The 17360-nt window shown below is 41.2% G+C and overlaps 3 protein-coding genes across 3 annotated transcripts; 2 read left to right on the forward strand and 1 right to left on the reverse strand.

The window, feature by feature from the left end:
• Positions 1-1379: 1379 nt before the first annotated feature.
• LOC114144525 (transcription factor jun-B-like) lies at positions 1380-3145 on the forward strand. Its single transcript, XM_028017449.1, has one exon. It carries the CDS (start codon positions 1983-1985, stop codon positions 2973-2975), a length of 993 nt encoding a protein of 330 aa, XP_027873250.1. The 5' UTR covers positions 1380-1982; the 3' UTR covers positions 2976-3145.
• Positions 3146-4760: 1615 nt separating this feature from the next.
• On the reverse strand, positions 4761-9362 carry prdx2 (peroxiredoxin 2). The gene is made up of 6 exons (XM_028017450.1): positions 9212-9362; positions 8196-8310; positions 7887-8040; positions 7120-7242; positions 6852-6982; positions 4761-5135 (listed from the first exon to the last, which is right to left on the reverse strand). The coding sequence occupies exons 2-6, from the start codon at positions 8296-8298 to the stop codon at positions 5053-5055; spliced, it is 594 nt and encodes a 197-aa protein (XP_027873251.1). The 5' UTR covers positions 8299-8310; positions 9212-9362; the 3' UTR covers positions 4761-5052.
• Positions 9363-9841: 479 nt separating this feature from the next.
• Positions 9842-16373, forward strand: wiza (WIZ zinc finger a). Its single transcript, XM_028017448.1, has 9 exons — positions 9842-9923; positions 10359-10429; positions 10947-11414; positions 11574-12392; positions 13208-13564; positions 13905-14119; positions 14989-15121; positions 15204-15363; positions 15443-16373. Exons 2-9 carry the CDS (start codon positions 10417-10419, stop codon positions 15600-15602), a joined length of 2325 nt encoding a protein of 774 aa, XP_027873249.1. The 5' UTR covers positions 9842-9923; positions 10359-10416; the 3' UTR covers positions 15603-16373.
• The last annotated feature ends 987 nt before the right edge of the window (positions 16374-17360 follow it).

A 17360-nucleotide genomic window follows, 5' to 3' on the forward strand; every position in this document is an offset into this window, starting at 1 on the left:
TGACTCATGCTGGCTCTGAGAATTTCTATGAATTTGCATTTGATGGCTGTACCTACAGATAAAAACGAATCCTGTTACACCTGTGATTGAAAGAAAGGGTTAAATACTTTGTCAAACATAGAGATTTACAAAATTAAATTTAAAGCGTTCATTTGCAAATTGAAATTTATTTCCTACATGAAAAAAATATGCTAAGAAACATTTATGTTTATTTCTTGACCAAACTTATGCATATCAGTTTCTGAGACATGAGCCTGAAAAAGACTTGCAGCAGCCATTGTAATAAAATGAAATGACCAAGAGGGGCTGAATATATTTGTTCTATGGATTTGGATGGTTTTTCTTTGTAATACGTCTTTTTCCTTTGCAAATTTCCGCTACTGCATGTAACTTTATTACATCAAATCCAGGCAAAAATAAACTGACGTTTGGAGTTGGGAATGTAAAAGAGTTAATGAATTACGTGTGCTTTTACAAGGCACTGTATGCCGTGTAGTTGTGCTTTGTTATCAGATACCTTAAAAATATAGCTTAAGGTTACAGAACTTCTCTGAAAAACCTGCGGTGTTACTTAAGGGAATTTTGCAATGATTGTCACACAACAAGACACTTCCGACATAAATAAACAAAGCAGAGATGAGAACAGGTTCATTTTGATAGTGTAGTTATGTCATATGTGGGTCCAAAACTTAAGTCATTACCGTCTGTCTGAAACGGCAATAAGAGCTCATTCAAGTTTTGAGAATAGAGTTGGAGCAAGAAATGCAGTCAAATCTATACAGCCTTACAAATATGACATGAATGCTGGAAAAATTGGAAAGTTAAAGGAGTGTGGGTGTGTGGCCCTCTGGGCACTGAATCAGAGTTCATTACCATACAGGCAAGACAAAATGTCTGTCTATCAAACAGGTGTTCAGTTCAGGGAACATGTCTTCCGTCACAAATACCTAAGCAGTTGTGTCATGAGTTCACTAATCCAGGAATGCCTCAAGCTACAATAAAGAAAAACATAAATTTATAAGACACAACCAGATTTCCTCTTTGTTTTGTGTTTTTTTTTTAAACTAGGTAGCCAAAACTCAATAAAACAGGGGCTTTTTAAATACTCTGTCATATACCAAGTCGTTGCCAGATACTTTTGGGCATGTTTGACAGTTACCCATCTTCTCCTTGTCCTCTGGCTGGAAGAGAGCAGAATTACATTCTCCTCCTCCCACAGCGATGTCAGGAGCTGGAAGCGGGCCAGGATGGGATTGACTTCCTGCTCCAGGCAGGGAGGAACTGGTGCTCAGGATACCCAAATATGGAGCGGTCCGTATCAGTTTGGATCGCATGACTCAGCGCCAGACTATATATCCATGGGCTAGAGGAAAACTGGTTGCTTTAGAACAGCTGATCACTTAATGATACATCGGGCTCCATCGCTGACTTTTATTTTTTATTTTAAATCTTGATACTTTCTAAATCACTTTTCTTTAAAAGAAAATACATAAATGTGGATTTAACTCAAGAGTCGTCTGTTTACCTGCACCGAGTTTCCCCTTGTCTTGTTTATGGCCTTGGATTACTGGCAACAACGTCAATGTCAATCTCTCGACGGTAGGCGGGACCTCTAACGCAGCAGCCAATCAGCGGGCTCCTCTTGAGACGCGCTTTAAAAGCAGAGGAGCGCCTCGGCCGCTGCCAGTAATAAGGAAACTGAGGACAAGTTAGGACTTACAGAGAGAAGAAGAGGAATGAAAACATCTGAATAAATCTCTGGACTCCGCTTTGAATTCATCTAAAGGTACAAACCGACGACTTGGTACAGTACAGTTCCCATGTTTTGGAAGTTTTGCTGTTTTTCGTAGCATTAATAAATACAGCGGGACTTTGCGCTGGAGATTGGCACATTTGGGACACAGCAGCATCGTTTGCAGCGCACTCTTGTATTTGACTGTCGTTTTTTTTTTTTTTTTTTTTTAAAGAAAAAAACACACAATATGTCCACAATAATGGAACAGCCTTTTTATGACGACTCGTTTCTCTCTGCTTATGGCCATCCAGGCGCTGCCCTGCCAGACTACAAGCTGCTAAAGCAGAATATGAACTTGAACTTCTCCGATTCATATCGGAACCCGAGCTTCAAGACACAGCACCTGCGCGCAGACAGTGATTTCTACCCGGCGGGCACCGCGGACGTGGGCTCGCTGAAGCTCGCTTCGCCTGAACTCGAGCGGCTCATCATCCAGAGCAGCAACGGGGTCATCACTACGCCGACCCCCGCACAGTACCTCTACAACCGCGGCATCACAGAGGACCAGGAGGTGTTCGCAGAAGGCTTCGTCAAAGCCCTGGACGATCTGCACAAGATGAACCAGATGGCGCCTCCAAACGTCTCCATCGGCACCGGTGGGCTCTCGTGTCCGGCTCCGGGCGCCGTGTTCGCCCACTCTATGCAGACGGAACCGCTGGAGTACACGACCCTGAGCAGCTGCACCACGAACCCCAGCCTGGCCTCCACGGCCAGCTACCCGTCCACAACCATCAGCTACCTGCCGCACCACCAGTACCACCAGCATCCCCAGGCTGTGGCGCACGGGTCGCACCACTTCCAGCACTCTCTGGCCGGAGCCGGCGTCCACTCGCAGCGCTTCGGGGGCTTGAAGGAGGAGCCCCAAACGGTCCCCGACATGCAGAGCAGCGACAACAGCTCCCCGCCGATGTCCCCAATCGACCTGGAGAACCAGGAGAGGATCAAGGCGGAGCGCAAGCGGCTGAGGAACCGGCTGGCAGCTTCCAAGTGTCGGAGGCGCAAACTGGAGCGCATCGCCCGGTTGGAGGACAAGGTGAAGGTGTTGAAAACGGACAACGCCGGACTGTCGAACACGGCCTCTCTGCTGCGGGAACAGGTGGCCCAGCTCAAACAGAAAGTCATGACTCATGTGAGCAGTGGCTGCCAGCTCATGCTAGCGCCGAAAGTGAAGTCTTACTGAAGAAATTATGCACTTTTTAATGAACACTGGACACAAAAACTGCACTGAAAAACATAAGACTTTATACGCTGAGTGGATGAGAACTGAAACGTATGTGGCTTTAAAAAGGCCAGACAAGAAATCCTACAATCAGCCTACAAGAAACACTTAGGGGCATTTTTGAACGCGTTTTTAAAAGTGTCGTCTTGGCTTTTCCCTGTTTACATTTTTTTGTTCGCCCTTTGTGATGCTTTTTAAGTGTATAAGTTATTTGTATTTCTGTTATTTTTTTTCTTTTCTTTTTTACTTGTACGATAATATTTAAGTAAAAGAAAACATGTAATTAAAATACCATGCTGCTTATAAATGTCTGTTTTTTGAAAAACACGGTCGTATTTCTCGTAAATATAACCACACTGTTGTCACTGATCAGAAGTTTACACCAGAAGTTGCCAAAACGTCCCAGCGTAGGACTTTTTCCCCCCTCCCCTCCTTATTGACGTATGTGCGTAAACCCATATATGGCAAATGTTGCGTGCGGACGTCATATCGCGACAAGGTTTCCGGGAACTCCCTCCTACATTGCCAGGCAGAGGCTGCGCTCTCCCCTTCACACCACAGCCGAGAGAGAGGTTTGTCAATGAGTTTATTCTAGTGAAGGGAGTTTCCCCTCATTCTGCTTTTGGTTTCCCAAAACAAGCCTTGTGATCAACAGCTCAGGAAAGAGAAAAAAAGTTCCATGAAAACATGCCGTAATGACGTTCAAGTTAAAAAGTAGTCGGAAAGAAAAGCTGGCGGAAAGACTTGATATGAAAAACGTCAAATTTGAAGGGTATTAATGCTTTTAAAGTGGGCCCTAGCATCATTATTTAAATATGAAAAAAAAACAAACATTTGAAAGCACCAGTATTAAGAAAAAGCAACTAATAATAGGCTAATGCTACATTTATTCAGTTATAAAACTTGCCAGGAAAAAGCTGGTGGAAATAATCGAAAGAAATAAAAGGGGTCAAAATTAAGTCACCTATATTTGGAGGAAAGGCCACTAGATTAAATTTTCCTTTGGAATATATCAATTCAGGCAGCAGATAAACACCCAACAAAAGAATCTTGAATATTTTTCACTTACCGTAATTATTTTAAAACTTTTACAACTTAATTAGTCAAGACATGAGTAAAATAAATGAATGAAATGAGACCAATCCTTACTAGAATAATAACCTTCTCCAAAGGTTAGATTTAACACATTAAAAAAAAAAAACGTAAAGTACTAATGGTACACAACTGAAATGGTTAAATATTTACAGGTTTTCCTTTTAAATAAAATTCAGCATGCATATTTACACACACTTGTTTTGAATGTCCAATTTTCAGTCATTTACCAAAGTGATTATTCAAGATGTTTACTAAGTTGGAGTACTTTTAGACATAATATTATGGTTTCAGTCAAAATGACTAAAATTTAGGATAACATTTCTGCTCAATTTTAAATTAAATATAGACATAAATATATATTCAACTATCCAATCTTTCCTAACAGGAACTGGAGCCATTTGGCAACAGCTGATTGTTGTGCTGAGTCAACCACCACAATAACTCCAATATTAACCAAGACTTGGCAGCTTTGTGACGTACTGTGATCTTCTGCCAGGCAAAGCTGTTCAACTGCCTCAGGTCCAAGAACAGAAGAAAAAGAAAAACAAAAAAACCCTCACAGATTAGAGTCTCAAAGTCGGATTTAGAGTTTTGCTGCCACCTAGAGGTCATTAATGAATTGAGATTCAAAACATTTATTTGCACAGAGCAGACAGTGTTCTTCCACAGTTTTAATAGAGATGGTAGCAAATGACAGCAAGGAAAAATATCACTTTTTTGAAAAACAAAAAAAAAGGGAGCAAAACTAAACTATAGTTTCAGTGCGTGAGACTAAAAGGTTATCCCATCAACTGCAGCCTAAACAGACAAGGATGATACTTGTAGAGGAAGTTGATAAGTTTGTTCTAATAGGTGAGATCTGTAGTAGTTCACAGGGAAACCTCCAATCCAAAAAACAAGTGCTGTACTCATGAACAATCTGCTGGACAGAAGACCTTGGGATTTACTGCTTGGAGAAGAAGGCTTTGCTCTTCTCCACGTCGGGGATGATTGTGTCGCTCCCAGGCTTCCAGCCGGCGGGACAAACTGTGCAGAGATAGAAAAGGGATAAAGTTTACTTCAAGTGTCAGAGGTGGTTGATAAACTATGTTATCTCAGGACAAAGTACACGGGTGAATGTCCAAGAGGATAAGCCAATATCGGTGCTAGTTAAGGTTAAGCTATGAAGGCAGATAGCTACTTCAGTTTCATTACGTTCTTTTTGACAAATATGTGCAGTACATGTTCAGATGCGGTAAATGTTTGTAAAACTTCAGTGTATTATTTGGTTTTGTGCAATAGTCTCCCTTTATTTCCTTACATCTCCAGTCGCTGCTCTTTATAGTGTCAGAGGAGCCTGTGAAAATGATTGGGTAGCAAGTATTTTACCGTTGTGTAAAGTAACTCCAACAAACCCCCGCATGTATCGCAAAGTGGGTCACAGCTTTTGCATCATTATAAAAACATGAATTACATCAGCGAAAACATTTAAACTGGGCAGAATCTACTTTTAGTACTTTTTTAAAATTGCTTCATCAATAAACTTGTTCCCATTTCTTGAATTTTGTCTTACTTTTTGTACATAAACACATGCTCCAAGTTTTCACCTAAAAGGAAAAAAAAAACTTAAAAAGCCAAGCCATTTTTAAATATTTATTTTTTAAGATAACTATTATTTTAAATAATAAAATAAAAACTTTGCTTTACAACTACCAAGATCCCCACCATGCAGTTGGGTAAAGAGCTACAATCTTGCTGGCTGAAAGAAAGATACTACCGCCCTCCCCTCACTCAAATGAAATACAGTTTTATGCTATAAGGAAATATTTCCAGTCAGGAAACTAAAGAATTGCCACCCGTCACTCCCAAAAACGCAGCTCTGCTGTGAACAGCAGGTTTGCATCCTCCTTGTTACCTGAGCTCATCTCTTAATCACCAGCCAAATCTGCTTGTTGCCCAATATAAGGAAAAGATTAAACTATGATATTGTTGCTGAATATTGGGATTATATTTAGAACCCAAATTTTTCTGACCATTTCTCGTCATGTTTGTTTCCCCAATCATCATCTTAGAAAGTACCAGCAACTATAAATCTATATATAGTGTGGATTGTATTAGTTGGAGCAATATCTCAAACATTGATATTGCAATGTCACACTGTTCTACCAGTGTTACTGTTTAAAGAACAGCAAAAATAGTCAAAAAATCTGAACACAGTTATAATATCATTTCAGATCCAAGATTACCAAAAGCTCATATTTAACCCACTTAATGACTTTGGTTAAATATAGCCTTGTCTGCTTCTGTGTTACCCAAGTTCAATGGCTTTTCTCAGAACATATTCAGTAGACTTACTACAGTGACTGACCACAGGTTTCCTGTGTATAAAACCGTATTGTGGTAAATAAGAGCTTGAAGCTTGGCATGGTCAAGGCAACAAGATTAATTTTATGTTAGTTTTAAACTCTAATACAACAGGCAGGCTTGAGGAGCAGAATTAATTTGAGGTTTACTGCTCTGCCTCATGGGCTTTGTGGTTTTGTTGCTGTGCATCATGAAGTCACTGCACCAGATTATTGCACAGAATATGTGATTCCAGTAGTAAAGCATGAATTTGCAGATCTAAAGTTAATTTGATGATCTAGCATGGGAGATCTTCATGCATCTCTCCACATAGAAACCTTTAATAAAATAGCATTTTTCAAAGGTCAGCATTTAGCTTGTGTGTATAATAATTTGGATGAGCAAACTGGATCAACGTACCCTCTCCGTGTTTGTCAGTGTGCTGGAAGGCTTGCACCAGACGCAGGGTCTCATCCACAGAGCGACCCACAGGCAAGTCGTTGATGGTGATCTGCCTCAAGGTTCCCTTACAGTCAATCACAAACAAACCCCTGAGAGAACAAAATGACACCCCAGGATTAGCAAAATATATTAAACATCATGTTTCATCTTTAGAAAAAATGTGTTTTTTTAACCACCCAAAAATAATAAAAAAATCTAAAACTTTAATCTAGGGGGTCGAACTGACCTGTATGCAATGCCTTCATCCTCCTTCAACACGCCGTAGTCTCTGGAAATGGATTTTGTGAGATCTGCAACAAGGGGGATCTTCATGGCACCCAGCCCTCCTTCTTTCCTTGGTGTGTTGATCCTGAAGAGGTGGAGGAAAACACATTTATACATACATATGTAATGTGCATATTCTGAAGAAAATGATCCCTGGCTACACTTAATGACTGCCACATCAAGTTTTGTTTCAGAAAGCACAAAGTAGCCGTTTGCTATAGCAGCAACAAGTCAGGAGGCAACATTTCTGTAAGTTGACTTTAGGGGGAAAAGCAGAAATCCAACAAAAAGCAACTCAGCAGCTGAAGTAAGCAACACAAGAGTTGAAATGGTTTCAATTATTTTTGTGGAGGAGGGAGGCGTTAATATAAACAGAAGATCAGGCAAGTTGTGCAACACCTCCTTTCCTTCTAGAAGGAGTGAGACGAATTGAAGGCCGTTATTAAAACTCTTATCAGAAGCTGCAGAAAGGCAGCAGGGCAGCAGATAGAGCAGGGTGGGTTCTTCTTAGGCCAGAGTTCCCTCCATATGGAGCAGATATTACACAAACTTCAGTACCTAGACAGCCTGATGAAACTTTTACTGTAATTTAATTTGTGGCTTAAAACAGCAGGAAGCTTTGATCCCTGACACTCCAATTTGATTTTAAAAGTTTTTAAAAACATTATCTTTTGTTGAGTTGGGGAACAAAATAGCTATGTACAAGTACTTTACCCAAGAACCTCTTACCATGCCAAGTGGGTGAAATGAGAGTCAATGGAGCAGCCGATGACTTCACAGCTAATACGACGGAAGTCCTCTGCTCTGTCGCTGAAGGCAATGATCTCAGTCGGGCACACGAAGGTAAAGTCCAAGGGGTAGAAGAAGACGACCACGTACTTCCCTGGGGGGGGACACAAAAATGTTTAAACTCTGGCTTAAGCATTTTTAAACCAGAGTTGAAAAACTCTGGTTTTAAAACTCTGAGCATTTAAAACCAGAGCATACACTGTTTATTTTTTTCCCCAGGGATTTAAAAAAAAAAAAAAAAAAAGACACCTTTGTAGTCAGACAGCTTGATTTCCTTGAACTGGCCATCTACCACAGCTGTGGCCTTGAACTCTGGCGCAGGCTTGCCAATCTGAGCGTTTCCAGAAGACATGGTGGTGAATAACTGAGGGAGACAAATACTTAAAAGCATTAAAAACACCAGAATGAACATCTAAACCGAGAAGGAAACTAGACAGTTGGGTAATATATGGTTGGAAGAAAAAAAACACATGCATGTAACACATGGCATTTGAAAGATAACTCTCTTTGGTTTAAAAGCAACGTCTTAACATTAGCCTCCTTTCAAACACCTGCTGGAGGTCACATGCAAGTCACGGTCTGCCAGTAGGGAACAATGGCCTTTTATGCTTATGTAACCATGATCGGCACAAGCCAAGAATGGAGATACCTAATGCAGGATAAATTATTTTGATGTGAAGCTGAAACAATAAGCTTCATATTACCTGCAGCGTTAACGTGACGTTTAACACGTTTCAAATTATTTAATAATTACCGCTAATATAATGATTATGCAAAATGCGCACTTCAAAATTTTTTTTCTTATTTGATATTCTGCAGTGTACCAAATAAGAACACTGCATTTAGCAATTCCTTTGCTGTTGCTTTCATTTAGAAATGAATAAAAAATCCCTTTCTGCGTCACTTTGGTGTTTTAGTAAAATATTAATGCAGAGGATTTCACCAGTTTAATGTTGCAGAAAGCCTCGCATTTAAATTAGTTTCAACAATAAAGTCGATAAACAAGCACAGACCCGACCAGTGTGAGCAGGAAGCTGCGCTTCAGGAACAAAGAAAGAGCCAGAAACTCTTGGAGGAGGAAGAGGAGGAGGGAGCAGTGAACCCGGACCGCCTGCCTGCCTGCCTGCCTGCTTCTGGCTTAGCTTATTCTTAGCTCCGTCTACTGCGCTCCTCTTTCCTTAGAGGACAAACATTTCCCTGAAACTATGCAGACACTCCTAAAATGACATTCAACTAAAGACGCAAACTTTATATTCCGCGCTCACCTTAGTTTCGCAGGGCTGTGGAAAACTTGGCTACGGAGGTCTACGGCTTGCTGAAGACAAGAGGATCCAAGGAGGGAGATTCTGCGCAAAAAGTACTCCAGGACAGCTGTGACCTCCGGAAGTACAAACGAGGCGCTTTCAATATAAAAGCATGGAGTTTGAGACCCCAGCTTACACTTCTTTTTGACTTTTGACGTTTCCACGAATCGAAGATAATTTAACTTCGAAATAATAAGTTGTGGCGACACGTTTAGGAAACACTTGATTTGCAAATATAAGTGAAGCTGAAATCCAAAAGTGTCGATGAAAAAAGCGGGGGGGAAAATGATACTCCTAAATTAAGCCTAACAATAAATACATGTAATAATATGTTTACTAATAAACAAAAGGGCTAATGATAATTTTGCTCTGGCTGGGAAGTAAATGGGATTTTTGTCTGGTACCCACTAGGCTGGAAAAATTAAATAGTTTTCTCAACTTTTTAGGTTATTATATTTAAAAATGTAACATTTCAAATGTACATCAAGTAAATATGCCCAAAAAACAGATAGATAGATAGATAGATAGATAGATAGATAGATAGATAGATAGATAGATAGATAGATAGATAGATAGTGACTTTTATTTTGAAAAGAACAGTTCCAGCGGCGTACCATGCTACTTCCGGTTAGCTCATAGAGTGAAGTGCCGAGCGGTTTCTTGAATGTCCAAGGTAATTTTGTTGTTGCTGATGGTTCCATTGATTGGATGAAATTACAGATGTGTATAATTTGTAGTTCATTGGTGCTTCACTTGAATGAGGGGCTGCGCTAATAACATGCGGGTAATCTTAGGATTGCAAATGTAAACAAAAGACTAGAGAGGTAGCTCAAGTTAGCTTTTATTAAAAAAATACACAAACGAAATTTTCACTTCGTTGTATGTTTTTGTGCAATCGGTTCAAATTAGAGCAACAAAATTAGAAAATAAGTCGATATTGTTACGAACGATAACTGCCATTAGGACGTTTTTGAATGGTCAGATTTCACACGATATGTTAGTTGTGTCGCGTTGTTTCTGTCAAAGTATAATATGACGAAATGTTTGATTTATTGTTAACAGAAATCATTTCTGTTATTTATTTCTTTTATTTGATATGATTTCTAAGGACTCAACAAGAAGACAAATCCTCCTCTCAAATAAACCGCCGGCTTTATTCAGTGTAAATGGACTCTCAAGGTAAGTTTACCAGTAATAAAATTGCGATAGTTCACTTTCAAGTAGCTACGAAGAGCTAAATATGAGTGAATTATTGCCCCACTTTATACAATATGTCACATCCCTAAAGCTTCACTGAACAGGTATTGGGCGGGGGGGGGGGGGATCAACTTTGTTCAATTGAGACAGCATAAAAATCTTTTTTAAAAACACAGTTTTTTCTAAACAAAATGTCCAAAAACTATTGAGCGGTCAAGTGGTAATAGTAATTTTAAATAACAAACCATTATATTGATGACATATGCAAAATCCTATGTATAAAGCCAGAAAATTTAAAAGCATGACAATAAAAAAGAAACATTTGAATATGATTACAGTTCTGTTTTTGATATAGACAGAGTTTGTTTGTTTTTTAACATACTAATGCCTATCATATTATGTGTTGATCACTGTTTGTGTTGTCATACTTGTTGTTCTCTCCATATTTTCCTTTCCACTCCGTGTTCACAGTCTTTCTTTGACTTCAATGTCTCTGCAGCTAACTCGGGACCCGTAGTGTGTGAGGTGTGCGGGGCCTTCTTTGAGACACGACGGGGCCTCTCGAGCCACGCTCGCCTCCATCTGCGTCAGCTCGGCGTGACCGTGTCAGAAAACAGCGGGGCTCCCATAGAGCTGCTCTACCAGCTCATTCAGGAGAAAGACAAAGACCTCAAACCAGATGTCGCCCCATCTGTGTCTCCACCGTTGCCGCCTAAGAAAGCATCCCAGCAGGAGCCAAAGACGCCTGTACCTCCGGAGGACGCTCATGCTTCCTCCAAGACAGCGGCGAAGGTCATGGCCACTCAGGGATCTCCGGCCAAGCTTAAAGAGGCAGGAGCGTCTTTTTTCCCATCCTCTCCCTCTTCTTCTAGGCCGACTGAAGGCAGCAGCTCGTCACTGTCAGACCAAAAAACGATCACCAAGCCACTGTGGGCTCCGCTGGAAACTGATGCTCCGCTTACGTTAGGTGGGTTGAAGCTGAAACAGAGTGAAACACAGAGCTGCGGTGGAATAGTTTTTTAAAAAATCATATTTGTAGTATTTAGTATTTTATTAAAGATATTTGATTAAAAAAAATAGTTTTGTAACAATTTTATCCTTTTTTTTCGTTCATTATTTTTGACAGCTTCAGAAACAGACAATGAGATCCACGTCTGCCAGCTCTGCGGCTGCTGGTATGAGACGCGCAAGGGCCTCTCTAGTCACGCTCGTGCCCATCTCCGACAGATCGGCATCCCCGACGCCGACATACAGGGCGGTCCCATCGAGTATCTGTACCAGATCATGAAGGAGCAGAACTTTGAGCCGATCAGCAGCCTGCGACGGGACGAGCTTAAATCAAGCAGCCCTTCCAAGTCCTCCTCCTCCTCAAAGCGTCCCTCTGATTTCACCTCTCCGCCCACGTCGCCTGTCAGCAAGCGGCCTAAGATGTCTGAAACCTGCACTTGTGTCCTCTGCGGGGAGAAGTTTGAGAACCGTAAGGGCCTGGGCAGCCACGCGCGCTCCCATCTCAAACACATGGGAGTGAACGACTTGGTGGGGAAGAGCTCCGCCATCGAAGCCGTGCAGGAGCTGGTGAGCAGCGGCGTGTTGGAGCCAATGCATCTTCCGAAAATGTCCAGCACTGCCAGCTCTTCCTCGGCGCCTCCGTCTCCCATTGTCCCCATGCCGTCTCCGGCTGCCAGCCTGTCCAGGACCTCCTTCACCCCTACGGGTCTCTCTCCGAGCGCTTCCACCAGCTCCCACTCCCCTCAGCCGCCACTCAACAGGGCGCCGAAGGCGAAGAAGGGATTTCGACTGGCTGTGGATCCGCTTCTTAAGAAACCAAAGCCAGAGCCGGTGGAGATGGAGATTTCCGTTGAACCAAAGCCAGCAGCCAACGACAGCAGCTCTTTGACGCAAAAGGCACCTACAGCGGCCAGTTCCTCAAAACCTCCAGAGTCGGGTAAATCACAAAGTTCCTGTTGTCTTCTTGATTGAAATAATCTCACTTATAGCCCTGTTTGCCCAGCTTATTTGTGAGGAGACTTAGATAGGGGTGCACCAGTAAATCAGCCCCGATTTCCTTAATTTTGGACTGATACTTGAAAAATTTGTCTTATCCTTCGATCTCATCTGCCTCTGAAAATCAGCCTTTTGCTCTGCTTTGAAAGAGTGACAGACCGCATCTGTTCACAGTAGCAAATACAGAGTCTTTGTTGCTGTATTTAGCAGCTTTTCAAACCAAAACAAATTGGTAGCGACCAAAGTTGGAATCAGCAGGTCAGGCTTTTTAAAGATTGTGATTGACCAGAAAACGCCAATCGGTGCATCCCATGTTATAAGTCATGGATTTCACAAATAAGAATCGTTTTTCAGAGACCGTTAAAAAAAACAAAAGTTGTCTGGTTAAAAACTAACACGGCATATTAACAGGGATTATCAAGATGGTCAGAGTAGATGGGAATGGATGGACAGAAGAAAATCTGTTAGAGATCCATCCAATCTGACCGAACTTGATGTCTTTTTTTCACGAAGAATAGACAAAGATTTCACAGCATCACAGCTGGTAGACATACCCGCAAAATACAAAACAAGCAAAAAAGAATACCACATTTTCAGATTTTTAAATTCCCTTTCACAACTATGCCCTTCTTTGTGTTGGTCTGCCACATAAAATCCTGACAACATACATTGTTTTTGTAAGCTCACAAAATGTAAAAAAACAAAACAAAACTAAGGAGTGTGAATACCTCGCTATGAGCTGACTCTGCTCCACAGACCTGCCGTCTCCACCGACGGTCCTCTGCGACTTCTGCGGGCAGCTGTTCGACACCCGGAAAGCGCTGTCGTGCCACGTCCGCGCTCACCTCCGGCAGCTCGGCCTCACCTGGTCTATCAGAACTTCCCCAATCGACCTTCTAAAAGAGGTCATGCTGCGGCGTGAGGAAAAGAAAGAGCTGGTACACAGCGGGTCTTCGGCAGCGGGTAAAGCGGTGTGGAGTGCTCCGGGCTTCAAAAGGCCTCCTAAGGAGAAGCCTCCGCCCCGGGAAGGAGCTTCCAGCTCTGCAGCAACGCCTGTTGACTACTCAATGAAAGACAAAACGCCATATGGGAAATCTGCAGTCTCAAACATTGGTGAGTCACTTTTCCTAACACCTTTTTTCCTTCTGTTTAACTTTCCATTTAGTAATGAATTGTCTGTGACTCTCTGCTGGAGAACTGCATCTGTTCTTACGTCATTTTCATAATCTCTGAGGAACTGAATTTCTGTGTACGGTGCTGTAACTCATCATCAAAGTGAAGAGCAAAAGAAACTTGAAATATTTGATCTTATGTGTATTGAGCAAAATACACATAAGACGTATGTTGGATACGATGTATTCAACATGCTGTTAAATATTTGTAACCAAAGCACGTTTTGTTTTTGTCTTTTTGTTTAAATAAAACCTGACCAATGTGTTGCTGCTTGTGTCAGATGCCACCTGTGAACTCTGTGGGTTCGACTTTGAGAACCGCAAGGCGCTGGCCAGTCACTGCCGGGCTCACCTCCGACAGCTGGGTCTGTACGAGTGGAAGGCGGACGGAGCGACGTCGCCGATAGAAACCCTGAGCGAACTGATCCGAAGGGACCCGAACAAGGTGGCAGAAATAACCAGGCGCTATCGCTATGGAGACCTTTACATCAAGAAGGTGAGCTCTGTGATAAATGCATTCATTCTTTTAGACATGCTGGGTAAATGAAGTGGATGGTTTTATACACTAGCTATAAAAAATTGTCTTTTTCTTCTTTTTTAAGGTTTTTTTGTCGCACTTTTATTGTTTGAGATCTTAAAATACGCTTTCATAATTGACAAAGATAATTTGAGTTGGTACAAAATGCAGTTTTTAAACGATTATATTTATTTATTTTTATTCATTTATTAAAACGAATTAAACCTAGTGTTCAATTTTCTGTCTGTCTGGCAACAGGAAGGGATTTTTCACACCTGACAGTCCGGTAGAGTCGGTTTGATTGGAGGCCAAAATTGCAACATTTGTTACATTTTCAGCTGATGCAGTTTGCTTTCACACCGACTGTGTAAAATGAACCAAACCAGTTGAAAAGCCTGTTCCCCTCCTCGCCTGTGGTGGCGCTGCACCAAGAACCAGTGAAGAAGACATAAGCACAACTTCCTTCTTCACGAAACTGGAATGCCATCAGATTTTAGAGATTGTATTATTTATCATTTGTCTTTAGAAAAAGATTATTAGCCACTTCCCCCGTTAACGCTAGACTCTCACTTTGGTTTTGGTTGTACTTACTTACTCAGAATGCCCTGCGCTGTAATCTGCTTCCTGCTTTTGTAGCGGTGTCTCTGGTCTGCTTGGCATTCACACATGAATTCGAACTGCGCCAGAGTTCACTTTAACTGAACCGAGACCCAAGTTTGTAGTCGGATTAGAGTTCACTTTTTTGGGCCGCAGCAGAGTTCGATTACACATTCACACCTCCCCAATCTAACCGGACTTTGAAGACAAACGAACCAAGGTCTATTTAACGTTGACTTCTCTTCTTTTAGTCTCAGAGATCTTCTTCTTTGGCTTCGACGTCTATGAATTCTGACGCTTCGCCGAGCAGCAGCCACAACTCGTCTCTGCACCACCCTGAGCACAAAGCAAGCAGGAAGGATCACAGCATCCGAACAGCGAGGGGTGAGAAAGGCCAGGTCCAGAAAGAGCTTAATGCTGTTTCCTTTTTTTTCTTTTTTGTTCATGTAATTCCTCCTGGTTTCAGGGGTACACGCCCCCCAACACGGAGTCTCCTCGGGGGATGAAAATCGCCACTCTCACTCCCGGCAGCCGTCTCGGACCGGCAGCATCCCTGCTCTGCTGCCGAAGCCGCCTCTGACTCCACTGGTCAAACTGGTGGGTAAAATCTACTCCCTCAAATGCAGGTGAGTAAGAAAAGGTTTTCTTTAAATAAATGACATATTGATGGAAATATTGTTCACTCCCACTTGTCCTGCCGTCCAGGTTCTGCGATGAAGTGTTTCACGGGCCTCTGTCTGTTCAAGAGAAGTGGATCACACACCTGCAGAAACACATCCTGTCTCTGGGCTACAAAGGCAAAGAGGCTCCTTCTTCTCCTTCTTCTCCACCTGCTCCAGCACTCGTCCATCCGGTGGCTGTATGAACTGACAAATGTTCCCCAGACTCCACAAAGGAACAATGTCTTTATGTCAATTTAAAAAAAAAAAAATAGAAAAAAGAAAACTTGTTCCCTTTTTGTCCATGGGAGGGCAGACATGAGCCGTGAGAACGAGGCGGCTCGGTGTAACCCACTCAGTGAACATCCACGCTTCATACACGGTTCGTTTCAGAGCTTCCTCCTCCTGCTCAGATTAGTTTTCTTTTTTTTTTGAGCAAATCACATTTCTTATTTTGTATGTTTTCTACTTTCTGATCTAAATCACATTTATACTGAATACTAAAAACAACAGATTCTTATCCATTTACAACAAATTGATTTTAAACCTATGTATGAATGAAATTTTCTGTCAATTTGTTTTCTTTTTTTTTTTTTTGCAGAAGGTAGCGTGATGTCATTGCAGAATATTCCCAAGTTGTTTAAAAAAAAAAAAATAACAGTACATCTCTTGGATCAATTATGTTTTCTGTTGAATAACTTCTTTAAGGTTTTTCTGCTTTTTCAATTTAAAATGTATGTAAAAGATATTGAATTATGTCACATATTTATATTTTTTCAATGTTTTTGGTAATTTCTAAGCAACATACAGTGAAAGCTCAGAGTAACATTAACGGTTTTGATAAGAGGCTTCGCTAGTAGCCGGCTAGCAGTCCTTTTCTACTGAGATTTCAAAAACAAACAGGTTGTTAAGGCTGCACGCATCCTTTTCTCTTGAGTCTATTCTATGTGTAAATAAAATTTGTCATGTTTACTTTCTTTTTTGGACTTTATTATGTGATGTTATAAAATGATAGGCCTCTTCATGCACCGTGTTGAAAACGTGACCAGGGAAACCTCACTTATTAAGTCAGAAAAAGGCTACATTAGCAGGGGTGTAATTTCTTTTTACAAACTTTTACTGTACATTTTTTTTTAATCCTTGAAGATTTATCATCCCTGTGGTTCCTTGAACTCTGAGTTTTATAACTTGTTTTTGAGAACTGCTTCACATCTGCTGCTTGGAGTCGACTAACATCTGGCAGCTGTGAGCAGGTATTCCAGCCTAGGATGGTTTTCCATGACTACCAAGCATTTCTTGGTTTTACCTCAGAAATATTATGCTTCATCTCACATGAAGAAGTGAAGGAAATATGCGTCCTTTTGTTACTTTGAAGGAACTAGCTTATGTTTTTGCTCCAGCACTTTTCAACCCAAAGAACTCCTGTTGCTCCTTGCAATCAAACGAAAGTAAAAAGCAAAGAATAAACATGATAAATAATTGCAAAAATGTTTACTAAATGTGGGCACCCATATTATCAACTACTTTAAACCAATACTAGCAAGTGAAAATAATCAAATGTGCTGGAGAGAAAGATGTTAATTAAGTACCAACACTAAGAAATGACTGAATGAACCTTCACCTCTGAGTTGGTTCGATCCAGCTCAACCTGTAAATCCAAGGTCTGGTTTCGATTTTAAAATCCTCTTTGTCACAATGTGATCTCTTTATTTAGTCAGTTCATGACAGGAAAAGGTAACTTGAACAGAATCTAAATCAATTCTTAGTAAAACATCATTCAGTGCTACAACTCTCTCACCTTACAAATCGGAAAAAAATCACAAGGACCTTTAATCAGTTGAATAATGTTCATCTGTTTTGTTTGTTTATTTTGATGGTGATAGTTTCTACAATACTTTTCAAATGGGCAAGTTTAGAAAAGAAGCAATTTTCTTGAAAAACAGCACAGACCTGATTGACTTAAG

This window comes from Xiphophorus couchianus, chromosome 5 (assembly GCF_001444195.1).
Source record: "Xiphophorus couchianus chromosome 5, X_couchianus-1.0, whole genome shotgun sequence".
NCBI lineage: Eukaryota > Metazoa > Chordata > Actinopteri > Cyprinodontiformes > Poeciliidae > Xiphophorus > Xiphophorus couchianus.

Excerpts from the sequence above, each read along its gene's own strand:
- LOC114144525 (XM_028017449.1), top strand. The coding sequence starts at position 1,983 with ATGTCCACAATAATGGAACAGCCTTTTTATGACGACTCGTTTCTCTCT.
- prdx2 (XM_028017450.1), bottom strand. The coding sequence starts at position 8,298 with ATGTCTTCTGGAAACGCTCAGATTGGCAAGCCTGCGCCAGAGTTCAAG. Across the intron at positions 8,041-8,195 it reads CAAGCTGTCTGACTACAAAG|GGAAGTACGTGGTCGTCTTC; the intron begins GTGTCTTTTTTT and ends GTCCCCCCCCAG. Across the intron at positions 5,136-6,851 it reads CACTGACAAACACGGAGAGG|TTTGTCCCGCCGGCTGGAAG; the intron begins GTACGTTGATCC and ends ATCTCTGCACAG.
- wiza (XM_028017448.1), top strand. Across the intron at positions 11,415-11,573 it reads TGATGCTCCGCTTACGTTAG|CTTCAGAAACAGACAATGAG; the intron begins GTGGGTTGAAGC and ends TATTTTTGACAG. Across the intron at positions 14,120-14,988 it reads GAGACCTTTACATCAAGAAG|TCTCAGAGATCTTCTTCTTT; the intron begins GTGAGCTCTGTG and ends CTCTTCTTTTAG.